A 14,758-nucleotide genomic window follows, 5' to 3' on the forward strand; every position below is an offset into this window, starting at 1 on the left:
TCTGTGGTCCAAGAAGAGCTGCAGGGGTCCTGTTGAGGCTGCTGTTGGTCCAGTCATGGCCTTCCGTGGTCTAACTGAGGCTTCTGGGAGATCAAGCAGGGCCATTACCTGGGCATCTTATTGGGCTATTTGTGGTCCTGATGAGGGTCCATTCAGTTGTGTGTGGTCCAGTCTACATTGTAGAGGTACAGGAGTACAGGATTGTTTAAAGAGTAATAATACTTTATGTAGGTTAAAAGTTAAAGTTCAGGTGACCAGGGTTAGGGTAGGGTTAACCCTTGTTTTGTAATTTAATTTAATGATTAATTATTTCTTAGCTGTTATGACTTAAAGAATTTGTTTGATTGCATCGTTAATATTATTTTAGTTCATTTCAGCACCTATTTAGGCTTTTGTTTTAAATGTACGGGTAGCTTGGACAGGTGGGTCTACATAGGCTATATGGGTAGTTACGTTTAGCACTGGGAGGCACCAGGAAAGGTTGGGCTTAGGGAAACACTGATCGACTGATCACCATTTTCTTAAATTTTATATATAGACGAATCAACTAATCGGTTAATTGAGTCAATAGCCAACAGATTAATCGACAATAAAAAGCTACTGGAATTGTATTTAAACTTATAGCATAACCGATCACCTTGTCTCACAATTCAATTTCACAGTTTGTTTTAAACAAACAAACAATAAAGTTTATCGGAAAGTTACTTTGCCAGGACCAGTGTTACCACCTATAAAGGTAGGTGTATCTGCATCACCGACTGTTTGCCTTCGCTTGAATTCAAATGCCCTGAGTGAGAAAAGGTAGTCCACCTGCATGCGTTTGTAAACAAACAAAAAAAAAAGAGCCACCTCTTCAATTTGCATCAAAGTTCAAACTTCGACAGCTGAAAGAGTCTGATTGTAACATGGGAGAGTTTGCCATTTAGCCAGTCTTGCACCAAACAGTCCAAACAACAATTGTACTTATTATTATTATTATTATTAGGTACAAACTAAAAGAGAGACCTGCTGAAAACCAAGCAGATGCAACTATTACATTGTTATTTCATTGTTACTTAAATGTGAGAAGACTGCAAGGCTTCAAATAGGAACCTCTCTGGTTGTAATGTCAAGAGAAGCCTGTAGAAAAGGCAGATTGTGCAGTTTACAAGTAAATAAACCCAGAAGTAGAGACAATGCAACGCTGCCACCCTGTGAATAATGAGTGCGATTGCCATTGCCTACTACAGTAAATAGTTTCAGTTTAGGTACACCAAGCTAAAACTAATCCAGTCCTGCAGAAAAATAGATCTTAATGAAGGTTATAGTGTTTTTTTCTTATTTGCATAACGACTTGTTAATGTGTTTTTACTTTTTTATCTAGAGAATGGTTGTTGGGCTGAAACAGTAGATAAAAACAGATTCATAAATGATGGAGTTGGACAGAATTTTTACTCTAAAAAAGTACCTGTAATTTACTTCAGCACACATATGTTGCATCTCCCTCATAAAATAACAATGGCAGCAATTAGTGCCACAATGAGACATTTACAAGCACAGTGTTTTATGTCTGGAGTTTACTGCAATAAAAATAAAAAACAAGCACCATCCAGCACCGCTGAAGATTGGACCACTAATACATTTTAACCACACACTGTACAAGTGTGTTGAACCTGGTTCCAGCTCCAGTTCAGTGTCTAAGTTTTAGTGGCATCTAGTGGTGACGGTTGCGAATAACAACCAGTGTGTTTATTTTAGTGTTTAGTGTGTTTATGTGCTCTTAAGTCGTAATGTGGAATCAACATGGACGCTACAAAGATGTGTTGGATTAGCATTATCAGAGCATATAAACAAGCAGACATCTAGATTACTCTACATGGACAGCAAACAAACCGTTATGACCACATTACAAGTTTGCAAAATATGTAAATATGCAATTTGTGATTTGATCATAGAGGGGATAATAAACAGCTTGGTTCTCTTTTGGGAGGTCATTAGAAAATTACATGTGGACAAGAGTCTAAGATTGAAACCCTTAAGATATAAGATTAATTTGTTTAATGTCAGGGACTTAATTTGACAGAAGCTTTATTGTAATTTACCACATTTCCTCAGTGTAATAGAATATACAAAGTTGGATAGGTCTAAACTGTGTGCGCTCTCTAACGAGATGTGAACACTAAACCAGTGAGCTCACCAGGGGCCTGCCTTCATCCCTATGGATCTGTGCATCACTACAAAGCCTCCCTCGTCTCACACTCATAGCGCCCAAATGGTGACCAGCCAGTGGTGCTACAGCCCCCAAAACATGCAGGCATGTCTTTTAACTTAGCTTAGACCTACCACTTCCACAGCACTCCTGGAAGCCATGACGGCCACACCTACCAAGATGTCCCACCCGCTGCCTACTGGAGCTACAGTGGAGCTGCTGGAACCCAGAGACCCTCTCAAGGCCTCAATCCTTTAGTCCACCCCTCTCTGTACACTCTGCACCCAGGTTTGGCCCGTGCCAAGGCTCTGAGACGACAACCACACATCTATGGACCTGCCTGACTCGTCTTAGTGTCAGCCCAGGCTTTCAGGGTAGAAGACGTCCATGCATTACATCTCGTTATGAATACTTGCCTTTTGTCCAGTGTCCTTACAGGTACATCCACACTCATCATCCAGTTCTTACACCTTCATCTTCCAAATCAAGGACTCACACCCCTCAACACACCCTGTCTCTGCCTCTACATCCGTGTTGCTAGACCATCCTCCCTGGATTCAGGATCAGTGATTGGATGCTCAGGTATTAGCACATACACAAGTAAACTCCAAATATAGCCGAAGAAAGCAACAATCAGGGTCCAAACTATGCAGGTTGCGAAAAATGAAACATCTTCGGAGTCGAGGACCAGATGCAGAGATTAAAGCGATGAGCCAAGCCATTTTTGAGATAATTGCAAAAACATGAACTTGATTATTACAGCGTCACCTTGACATAAATTAGTGTTCAATACCCAAATTACTTATGTCTGAGTAGTGGGAGGAATAAGCACCCACCTCCCAATTTTTGTGTTTCTAAGTTTTAATTTTGTGTAATATTTTTTTTTTTTCAGGGCTGTTGTTCAGTGGCCTGTACAAAGGAAGTTCAACCTACTCAGACTTAACTCAGGGTTATCAAGCAAACTCAGGGTTAACAAACTCTGACTGCTGTAACACTGGTGTGAAACGCTACTACCATGGTGAATAAGATCCAAGATGAATGTGGAGGAGTTACAAGAAGTTAATATTCACAAATTTACAAGTTAAAAACTTGAATATATTCGCTGACATTATAGTCATACATTTGTGAGAGAAAGTCTGAAAAAATAATTTTTTTTCCCCCAGGAACTACATACTTTGCAAGGCTGCAACATCACTCACACACGTCTGCCATTTATTCAACATGCAGTGGAAAATTATTTTATTATTATTAGACTTCGCAATCGGATTTACTCGTGAGTTTAGCCCACAATCACAATATTATCATGCACCTCAGAGACTTTGCCTAAATTTGGCATATACAGAAGGAAACACCAGAGTGATTTTTTGTGACTTTAATTTCAGGGAATTTCTGATTTTTGTTCTTGTAAATTTACCACTTTTATCTTGAATTTTCTTCTCTCGGTTTATTAACCCCCACCCTGGCTCTGTATTTTTTGGACACGTAAATTAGTCAATCTAAATAAAACATTTAGGATAATTCAATTGGAGCCTGTAGATGGGCTACATCTAAGAAACTGGCCCATTAATTAATTAAGATCTCTATACCACAGAGGCTGCAGGGCTCCCTGTATGAACGTAATGTTAGGCTATAGCCTAGCCTATATGATGTGTTAAGAAAAACTTCATTTCAGCTGCAACCCCAGTGGAACAAATCAGGATGAAAACATGTTTTATCAAGCGTACTTCATCATTAACACTGAGTTTAGATGTGGTGTGTAGTCGACATATAGGCCACAGGGTAACCTCGAGTTAACCCACAAACAAAACCTGCTCGGAGCAGTTTAGAGATGCAGCCAGCGTAAATTGCCATGGCAACAGATCTCGGGTAACCCCTATCCACCTTTCGTAGCACGGGTTAATCGGGAAGTTACACCCGACATCACAAAGTTACTCCTGAAGTTACCTGGATAAGCCAGTTACCTCGCTTCGTAGCACAGGACACTGGACTGCATTAGTTTTAGCTTGGTGTAGCCTAATAAACTGAAGATGTGTGTTTGAACCGGTTTGAATGTTCTGTGCCGTCAATAGTTAATGACACTTTTTTATCACAAGGTGGCACCTGGGCTAATTGCCTTGTAGAGTATTTGGGACTGTTTTCTCATTTGGCAAGGGGCTGCTGTCAAGACCAGATCAGACCTCCCTGCTCCCTGGTTTTCCATTTAGTTTGGTTTTCTTTGGTTGGACTGTTGTGGTATTTGTTTTGTTTGCATGCTACAACACCTTCACACATACATTCATGCAACCATCATCCTGCACAGACACTACTGAAACCACAGACTTCATACCTCATACTTTATGTATGCTGATTAGTCATTTGGTCCAGCTGTGTGCTGGTTTTTGGTGCTTTGTCTTGGGAGATGCATCATGTGTTTTGGTTTTCAGGAAACCTTAGTGCCTGATTGGGATAAGGTTTTTGTGTGCTGATCAGAGGGTAAGTGTAACTGTGTTTTTGGTACACTCTGTACAGGCATTCACCATTAGGCAAAAGTGGTGTTTCCCCTTTGGGTTGCGTCAGTTTGTTGTTTTCATAGAGTTGTGGTGATGTGGTTAGTGTCAGCTGTTTTCGGACAAGCTGTCTCGGGGGCACATCCGTGTGATTTTGTGGGGTGCCTGTGTGCAGGTTCCTCCACAGATCCGCTGGTTTTGCGTGCGTAAACACCCACCACAAGCCGCATGAAGACTAGGGGTGAGTAGTTAGTTTGTGTTAGGCAGTCAGGAGGGAAATGTTTGTGTTTGGGGCTGTGTGTATCTGCAGCTAACATTACTGTCTGATTCGTAAGCAGTAGTTATGGCTTCTTTGACTTTGGTTTTTTTGGTGTGCCTATGGTGGCATTTACCAGCGGCTTTAAGAGAGCAACTAGTCAGGAACACAGAGCATTATGGTGTTAGTGAGTGGTAAGGATGACATTAAAAATGTTGTCATCTTTGGTTGAGCAGGATGTCTTGCAGAGAAGTAAACTTGCTGTGGCGGCGCCTGTTTCTGTGCTGGTGTTACCACCAGGGACGGTTGAAACTGTACATCAGTGCTTTGTCTAATCTTAAATGATGTAGTACTAAATTTCCTTAAACCTTGTGTATCTTGGGGTTTATTGTACATTTTGGTCTGGTTGGGGGATTAAAACTTTGGCACTAGGAAAGTAAACCATCCAGGTTAGCAAATGACTCTGTGGGTTGGCCTGCTAGTTTTGGTAAAATACATTAAGCGCTTGGCTCATGCTTTGTTTGTAACTTTGTTTCCTTGTGCTGTGCATCTTGGGACGACTTGGTTGGCTAGTGAGCCTTTGTTTGGAAGAAACTTTGGAGGAAACTTTGGTTTGGTTGGTGATCGTTCCAGTTTTGTGTGTATTTGGTTGCTGGAATCTTGGTATATTATGTCTAGCAGAAGACCAACTTGTTCGTTTGGGATGAGCTTCGGGTGCTCATTTTCATGTGAACTTTAGGTCAGGGCCTTGACCCCAACTTCCCAGTTGTCAGTATTGTGTGTTCTGCAAGACCGGATCTTGGTGTGGTTTGGAGCCTATGTCAAAAGCAAGGATAATGTTGTGGTGGATGCTCTGTCTTGTGTCCCAGCTGTGTTGTGTAATTTTATCTCTGGTGACCAGCCAGAGTGTTTGTTCTATAATGTTTTTGTTGTGTATTTGTAGGTAGTAGGTTTTGGGTCCCCTGTTTTAAGGGGGGGGGGGCTGCATTCGGCAAGGGGCTGCTGTCAAGACCAGATCAGACCTCCCTGGCCTCACAGACTACATACCTCATACCTTAATTATGTTAATTTGAAGTAACTATTGACTTGGTTTATTTTCATTAAATAAACACATCCACACCCTTTTGTTGTGGCCTTTTGAGCCAGGTCATACCAGTGTGTTATCACTGGTTCCCAAACTTTTTCAGCTCAAGACCTGTAAGAGAAATCTGGTGTCTCTCTGGGACCCAAATTTACAAAAATAAATCTACATTTACAAACTACGGATAAAGGGCAAAACAAACCATGTATATAAAGTATACATTTTCTTTTTAAAGTAAACAAACAACGGTCTATTTTCTTTTCCTTTCTCTGCTCTCATTTTCTTATCCCTTCCCATCATCACCAATGATATTTACTCTGGGCTCAGTTATTGAAAGTGCCATTATGAAGTCATGCTGATCATTTAGTCTGTTTCTGGTATGCTAAAGTCAGAATGCCAGATTCACACAAGTATGTTGTCACATATTGAATCAACAGATCTTGAAGGATTCTTCTTTGAAAAGAAAGTCTACTTTCCAAGATGTTGCATTTGGAGATACCTGTCCAATTTACTCATTTTAAAACCGTCATTACTGAGCACTTCCCCACATATTACACCGTGAAGCAACTATAAACTTGTCCTTGTACTCTAGACATTGGATCAACAGTGACAGATCACAGACAAGGGTAGCAAAAAAGAATGCTCATTCACATATTATGAATTTTACTCCAATTGGCATCCCTACCTTTGGGAAACACGGTATTAAACATGTTTTTGCCTTTCCCCAGCATATGCATCGGCCCTCATGGAGTCCACTGCACCTGCCCCCCTTTCCAGATCCTGCCAGAAGATCAGCAAGGATGAGGCTAGTTGGCCTGTATCTCTCACAGCATTCACGGTTTAACACAGGGCGTAGATGTGAAACCAGAACAAATGTTTTGGTTCCCAGTTTTCAGCTGGGGATTATTATAAATGAAAGCAAAGTCAGATGAGTCCTACAATTCATATTATCCTTGGCCAAAGACGTACTCAATTACATTTGTCTTTTTGTGAGATATGTCAGAAACCTGCCAAGAGAGATTTTGATAAAATCTGGTTAACAAATAGACCACGGGTCAATTATTGCTTTCTTGAGCATACCTCTGATGTTGGTGCATCCACACGTCTCAAAAAGTTCCAATCTCGTGTTTTGGACTTGTAGGTTATGTTTGAACTGAATGTGCTTTATTGCCTTAATGACACCTCAAAAATATAAGAATACATTATTAGTTTTTTATATAAGACATATTTAGCCATTAATACATCTGTTCAATACATTTATAAAATACTATATATATATATATATATATATATATATATATATATATATGCAGCAGCAGGCAACCTGCCTGTAAACTGTATACTGTCTGGGGGACAGGGACACAATATCTACATTTAAACCATAGACTGTGTGATTTAAAGCTGGTAAAATGACTAACATCATCGAACAGTGTAATAAGTAGTGATAATGTAAATATGGACAATTGGTAATAGAGAAACAGTAGTGTTGTATTTTATGTTGGCTACTAAACCTTTCACTTTTTCAAGGATTTATGTTGTTACAAAATGTTAATTTGTGGATGTGATATTGTGCAAAGATGATAAAAAGATGTATAAAATAATATAATTTGATTTTGAGCTGCAGACATCATAAAAAAACAAATATGGTAGCCTGTAACATAAATAACAAAAATCTTTCTTATTTTTGGCAAAGAATCTATAAATTTCTTTAAGATATCATCGATTGAGTTTTAAAACGAACATCTCTTGATTTTCTTTGTAGGGTTTGTACGTTGTACACAAATACCTTTTGTCCCAGTCGGCTTGCCGTACAGCACCCAGCCGTTACGCACCTTATGTGCGTGTTTGCGTCATGGATTTTCCCACGTGCAGATGTTTATGCTCCTCGTGCACGTCTGCCAGAGACAGTCAGAAAGATTTATAGAAAGCAAAGGGAGACTGGAGGAAAACCTACAAATATTTTAACTTAAAACATTAAATTAATGAATGAGAAAACTCATTAATACGGATTTATGTTATATCGCCGACTGTTTTATGGTGTAACACACTCCTCTAATAAGGGGACTATTATGCTGCCTTCAGGACACATAGGAAAAATAATACACATAAGCTTCATGTTTAAAGGGTCGTTAACTTACAACCCTGAAACATGTCTACCTTAAAAAATATCTGTGTGGGACTAAGAATTATAGAAAAAAGATGAAGAAATTTCAGTTTTTAAAAATGTATTTCCTAAGGCATATTGGTTGATAGAATTAGGAAAGAAATGCGTTGTTTCAACCTTAAAGGCTCTTGCAACATATCACATCCAGAATGGGACACACCTGAATTCTAACACAAATCAATTATTTCACTTATTATTTAACACAACGCAACACTTTGCGTTTGTTTTGCGTCATTTTGCGATCGTTTCGCGTATCCTTAGTAATTATGGATCTCTTTGTAGTGGGTTTTATGTGTCTTAGTTGTTGTTTGTACTTAATCCACATACATTATGACATTTTTTTACTGACTTTATTGACAGTGTTGGCACAAACATACAACATGTAAAGACGCAAACAGGTCAGTTGTGTCCCGTTATGGGTGTAATATGCTGCACGAGACTGACCTTTAAGGTTGAAACCAGGTTGAAACAAGGAATTTCCCTGACATGCTTTCCTAACTCTTTAACATCTAACATCATGTCTTGGGAAATAATATAAAGTATCAGTATCGTTTCTTTTACTACTCTCATCATGGAACTTGAACGCCACATCGTTCTACCAGTTAAATCCCTCCCCGGATTTGACAACACGCACCTTGACTGCTTGTAAACAGAAGCTCACACGTGACACCCCGAGAGCCGAGCCGCGCGACCGCATTGTCTGTGGATCGGACAAAGAGCGACATCAGTCTGCGCGAGCATCGGGGCAGGTAACCACGCAGACAGGTGTCATGACAACCGACGTTATATCTTCCCCGACGTGAAGCCGGTGTCGGTTAAACCGCTGCGTGCGTCCGTTGAACTTCTTCATGTCTGAATCCCAAATCCGACCGTTAGGAGGGACAACGACGGTAGCTGCGTTTTCACCAGCTCGCGCGCAGCTGGCAGCGGGTAAACAAAGCTGGGAAAAGCCTTTGTTTCACCTCCTAATTCAGCCGGTCGGTTCGCTCGCTTCATCTGCGCCAAATCTTACTTTTCTATCTGGCGTTTAACGTTAGCTGTCCGTAGCTAGCTGTAGCCTTTTAGCCTTCGACATCAGAAGAGATTTTTTTTTTTTTTTTTTTTTTCAGGCCAACGTTAATCTGCTCGTCTTTTTTTTTTACTGGCTGGATGAGATGTCATTCACGATGGAGGATAACTTGGAGTCCGGATGGGTGTCCGTCCGACCCAGAGTCTTCGACGAAAAAGAGAGGCATAAATTCGTCTTCATCGTGGCCTGGAACGACATCGAGGGAAAGTTCGCCATAACCTGCCACAACAGAACCGTACAGAGACGGAGCACGTTTCTGGACCCGCTCCTCGACGGCACTAGCCCCGCTTTTCTCCCTGCCCCCGGTGCCTCCGTGGCAGAAAAACGCACAAAAAGTCCTCTCAAGACGAAGAAAGATGAAGTCTGCCAAACGGGTAAAGTTAGACCGCACTCTTTTCCCAAAGGAAAACCCGCAACAAAGACTCATGTTGGAGGCAAGACGGCTTCAAAAACATCGGAGTGTATCAGCCACACATTAGGGTCCTGGGATATTGTGACACCGAAGGTTATAGATTTAGAGATCCTAGATCTCGTGGATGCCCCGCTGTCTCCGGAGGATGCAGACCAAGAGGCCGGGGAGAGCAGCGGGCGTGAGGGCTTCAGCTGGGCCGGGCTGTTCTCCTTCCAGGACCTGAGGGCAGTCCACCTCCAGCTCTGCGCCGTCAACTCGGACCTGGAGCCGTGTTTACCCTCGTTTCCGGAGGAGCAGTCCGGCGTGTGGACGGTGCTTTTTGGCGCCTCCGGGGTGTCGCAGCGGGAGACGGACGCCCTGTGCTACCAGCTGCAGGTGTACCTGGGCCATGCCCTGGACACCTGCGGCTGGAAGATCCTCTCACAGGTGCTTTTCTCCGAAGGCGACGACACGGAGGAGTACTACGAGAGCCTGAGCGAGCTGAGGCAGAAAGGCTATGAGGATGCTCTGGAGAGGGCCAAACGATCCATGCAAGAGGTGAATTAACTTATCTTTGCTTTCAGGTAGTTTGATTTATGTTTTTGAAATGCACATGGGATGTAGGGCTGGGCAATAAAACAAGATTCATGATTATCGCGATATAATTTTCCTAAATAACAACATAGCAAATAAATTTTAATCACGAATGAAGCAGCACTTAATTTTTCTATGAAGATATATATATTTTCTTGAGGAAAAGAGACTCATTTACTCATGTTTATTTGTTTATTTAAAAAGATGATATCGTAATTGTTTTGAATGTTCTGCCACAGATTTGTTAAGTGATCCATTTGCTCCTGACCTGGAGCAAAAATCAGCCTATAGACGTAAAAGAAACAATGATCTGACTTTTATCATTATAATTGTCATATTGAATGATATTAAATTATTTTATCGTGACAACATTTTTGGTCATATCGCCCAGCCCTAATGGGATGAGAACCCTTTTGGTACTTGATGTTGTGAGTTCATAAAAAGCCTCTTTAAAGTCAGTCCTATATTACATGGGAAGGCTTTTTTTGTAAGGAGGAGTCAGGACAACCGCAGACTGGTGAGTTTTTGGAGCATAATTGTGCCTCATGGTTTGCTTATTCTCCTCCTCTTCCTCTTGCCTCCCCTCCTCCCCTTGTGATCTACCATCTGTTGCTGCACGTTCACAGGCCTGAAATATGATCTGGTCTGGCCAGACATTGCTCTGTAGTTTTAAAGGGAGTCACATAAACATAGGAGAACAATTAGAGGTGGAGTTACGCCTCCACAGCTGTTGAGATTATTTCACTGTTCAGTCCAGACAGATGAAGACATGAGTTTAGCTCAACAAGCATGTAAGAAGCTAAAGTATACAATATTTTACCTGCAGGAAATGTGACAGATATTATAGAGCTGTTAGAGTAGACATTAGTGACAAATCCAACTAGAGCAGCTACTATAAAATCACGGTCAGTCACAAACTCTTTCACCTCCCGCTAGGACTGGACGATATGGCCAAAAATGTTATCACGATAAAAAGTTTCATATCTTTCGATATCGATAATTATCACGATAAGTATCAAATTGTTATTTCTTTTGAGTTTTAAAGGCGGATTTTTGCTACTGAGGGAAAGTTGAAGAAACCTGATGGTTATTTGTGGTTTAAACTCGTCTTTATGGTCAACACTTGATGCCAAACAGTGGATCATTTCACAAATCTGAGGTAGAACATTCAAAACAATTATGATCAAATCTTTTTCAACACATATGCATGAGTAAAATTTTGTAAAAGCTTTTTTTCAGTCCTTTTTCCTCAACAAAATAACCATCTTAATAAAAAATTAAGTCCTAATTCGTGTATGATTCAAGTGAATAAAATCAAACATTTATTGAATATTTGCTATATTGTTGTTGGAAAAAAATTATATTGCGATTGTTATTGTTTTATTGTCCAGCCCTACCTCCAGTGTTGTTTTTGTTTGACTGATTGACACACAAAGCATTCAAACAGCTTGGTCTAACCAGGAAGAAATTCTTTAATGACATATCTCACTTGTTTGTTTTGAAGGCGATCATTTGGTTGCACCTGGTTTTATTAAAATGACACATCACTTAATAGATATGGCCTGATCTAGTGTATTAGGGCTGCAACTAACTATTATTTTCATTATCAGTTAATCTGCTGATTATTTACTCAATGCATAATTTTATCTATAAAATGTCAGAAATTTAAAAAAATGGCTGCCATAATCTCCCACAGCTCTAGGTGATTGTTCAGAACCCAAAGTTTACGATCATGTACGACGTAAAAAGAGATCTCATCCTCACACTTGAAAACCTGGAACCAGTCAATGAACTAAAACTAGGGTTGCAATTAACAAATTTTTTCATTATCGAGTAATCTGTCTGTTATTTTTTCAATTAATTGTTAAATCCAGAAAATGGTGAAAAATGTTGATCAGTGTTTCCTAAAGTCCAAGGTGACGTCCTCAAATGTGTTTTTTTATTTTTGTCCACAACCAAAATGTATTTACTTTACTCTCACAGAGAAGTATAGAAACCAGAAAATATTTACATTTCAGAAGCTGGAATCATAGAATTAGGATGATTTTTCTTTGAAAAATAACTAAAAGCGATTTATTGATTAACAAAATAGTTGGCGATTAATTTAATGGATTTATCAATTGATCATTGCAGCTCTGTTTAAAACACGGATTCAGTTATCAGAATCAAAATAGTGACCAATTTACTTTCTCTCTGTTTGCATGTGAGTACGGTACAGTGGCCCTAAAACTAACTGGAACAATTATGCATGTAAACTAGAGCCCAACCGATTTTTAAGACTGATACCAATTTTGATGATTACGATATTTTGCCCAATATTCTTTTTTTCTCCCCATCTAGATTATCCCTAACATTTGTTTTGTGTAGTGATGAGACTTCACTAAGATAACAAGACGTAAAACTTAAATTAAAAAAGCCTAGTCCCAGTTAGACGCCTGGTTACTGGCCTGGTGTGGCTCCACGTTTTGACAAATAAATGCAGGTCTCAATTAGAAGCCTGGTCTGGTTTTTATAGATTTTATGGTTTTTATCATCATTTTAAGGAAACAATGAGCACCAAAGTATTATTCATTCCGATTTACCGGCATAGTAAAGGATGTAAAGGCCTGTCCCATATAGACGCCTGTCCTAAAGGCAGGGTGCTATTTGATTAATTGAAGTTTTACCGTAAAAAAAAGTAAAGCTGATAGGTATGTTTTGTGGTGGATTTGTTCCAAACAAATGTATTGCCAACAGGGTAGTTGCAGAGCTCCGTTTCTTTTTTAATTATCATTTATCGGCTGTTATAAGCACCAATCATATCGGCACACTGATTCATTGGTCGGGCTCTACAATAAACATCATATCCTGGATAAGGCTGTATCCTGGTTTTAAGAAACCTGAATATGCACTGCTTTTGGTTTTGAACTGTTACAAGCAATTTGAAGACGTCACCTTGGGCTCGGTGAAATGGTGAGGGGACAGTTTCCACTATTTTATGACATTTTTTGGACTCAAAGAAACGTTTAATAATTGAGAAAACAATCGTCAGATTAAACGATAATGAAAATAATCCATAGAACCGAGACAAACACGTCTTCATATTGTGTGTCATGCAGTTGTTAAATGTTTTAATATTTTATCCAACTCATTTTACATAGATGGACATAAAATTAGAAACACATCATGATATAATGTAATCCAGTGCCACACCAGACACTACAGCCTCAAAAACTGTAACTCTGAGAATGAATCAACTACAACAGAGTTTGTATTTATTGCAGCACAGTTTTATTGGATTGCGCGTGTTTCCAATTTCCTGGCCACGAAGTCCATTCCTGATAAACCTTTACTGGAGGTAATATAATAAGCAGCATTTAAGAAAGCTGTGGTCTAGACTTAATGCCATGTTGAGAGAGGAACAACAACAGGATATGTTTTACTTCTCTTAGTAAAATAAAGGTTTTATTTTAATTTTTTAACATACACTAATATGATGGTTTATTTTCTAATGTACTCTAGAGCTGCAAAATGTTGTCAAATATTTGATCGGGCAATCTACAAGCAATTAATCTGAAACTATTTTGATAATTAATTAAAAGTTTTTGTAATTTTTCAAGAAAAACAGTCCCAAATTTCCTGGTTACAGCTTCTCAAATTTGAGAATTTTATGCTTTTCTTTGTAGGACAGTTAACTGAATATATTTGAGATTTTAACTAATTACGATAATAAAATGTACTATATAGCTCATGCAGCTCTTCTATAACACTTGCAACTATGAAGAGAAGATTACAGACTTGGATTAAAATATTATTGGATTAGAAGAAAGCATTACTTGAAGACGCTCACTGGCTCCGTCTCTCGCTTCTACTGGTGATGGTGTTTTTGGCACCCTTCGCCTGGTTATTTTTGGTGTGTGTGGAGCAGCTGAAGAATCACTGTTGTACCCATATCACAAGTTGCAGCACCAATCTCAACCCTGCTTGTGGTGTAAACCGGGCACAAGCTGCAAAAACACTAGTGGAAAACAATCCACATGTGGAGGCCATGAATCTGTGGATCATTGACCAGAGACTTGTAGTTTTTCCTTATCAGTGGCCTGTTGTACAGAATGAGGATAACAGCTTGTCTACAGTTAGCCTGACATGTTGCAAGCTAAGTTAGATTTTAATGGTCCTGCTGGGCTCTTTTGTAGTTCATGGGTGATGACAATGTAAAGCATGTGAAAACTAATTAAACATTAACTACATTTGAGTAGTAGTAGTAATGAGGAGGGGGGTAAAGCATAACAGCATGAGTACAGCAGGCTTGACCAGTTATATTACAGTGTTTTAAAGGTGTAAGTATAATGTAAACCTGGCATAATCAGAATCAGGTTTATTGCCAGGTACATTTTCACGTACGAGGAATTTGCCTTGGTATAAATTGGTGCTTACAGTACACAAAAAAAATTAAAAAGTAAGGAGATCAAAAAATGTACAAGTATACAAAAAAATACAATAATAAAATACTGCCAAGTATGTGCAAAAGTTCGCAACATGAGCATAAA

At 39.5% G+C, this 14,758-nt stretch overlaps 1 protein-coding gene across 1 annotated transcript in view; it reads left to right on the forward strand.

Moving 5' to 3' along the window:
- The first annotated feature begins 7,450 nt into the window (after nucleotides 1–7,450).
- jmy (junction mediating and regulatory protein, p53 cofactor) overlaps nucleotides 7,451–14,758 on the forward strand; it is a 37,238-nt gene continuing 29,930 nt past the window's right edge. Inside the window, exon 1 of the mRNA XM_038734707.1 lies at nucleotides 7,451–10,193. Within this exon, the coding sequence (XP_038590635.1) occupies nucleotides 9,330–10,193 (864 nt within the window). The 5' untranslated portion in view covers nucleotides 7,451–9,329. The remainder of the gene's footprint in view (nucleotides 10,194–14,758) is intronic.

Source organism: Micropterus salmoides, unplaced genomic scaffold, assembly GCF_014851395.1.
Source record: "Micropterus salmoides isolate LMB-PRFRI ecotype aquatic unplaced genomic scaffold, ASM1485139v1 Ms_hic_scaffold_20, whole genome shotgun sequence".
In the NCBI taxonomy this organism is placed as follows: Eukaryota; Metazoa; Chordata; class Actinopteri; order Centrarchiformes; family Centrarchidae; genus Micropterus; species Micropterus salmoides.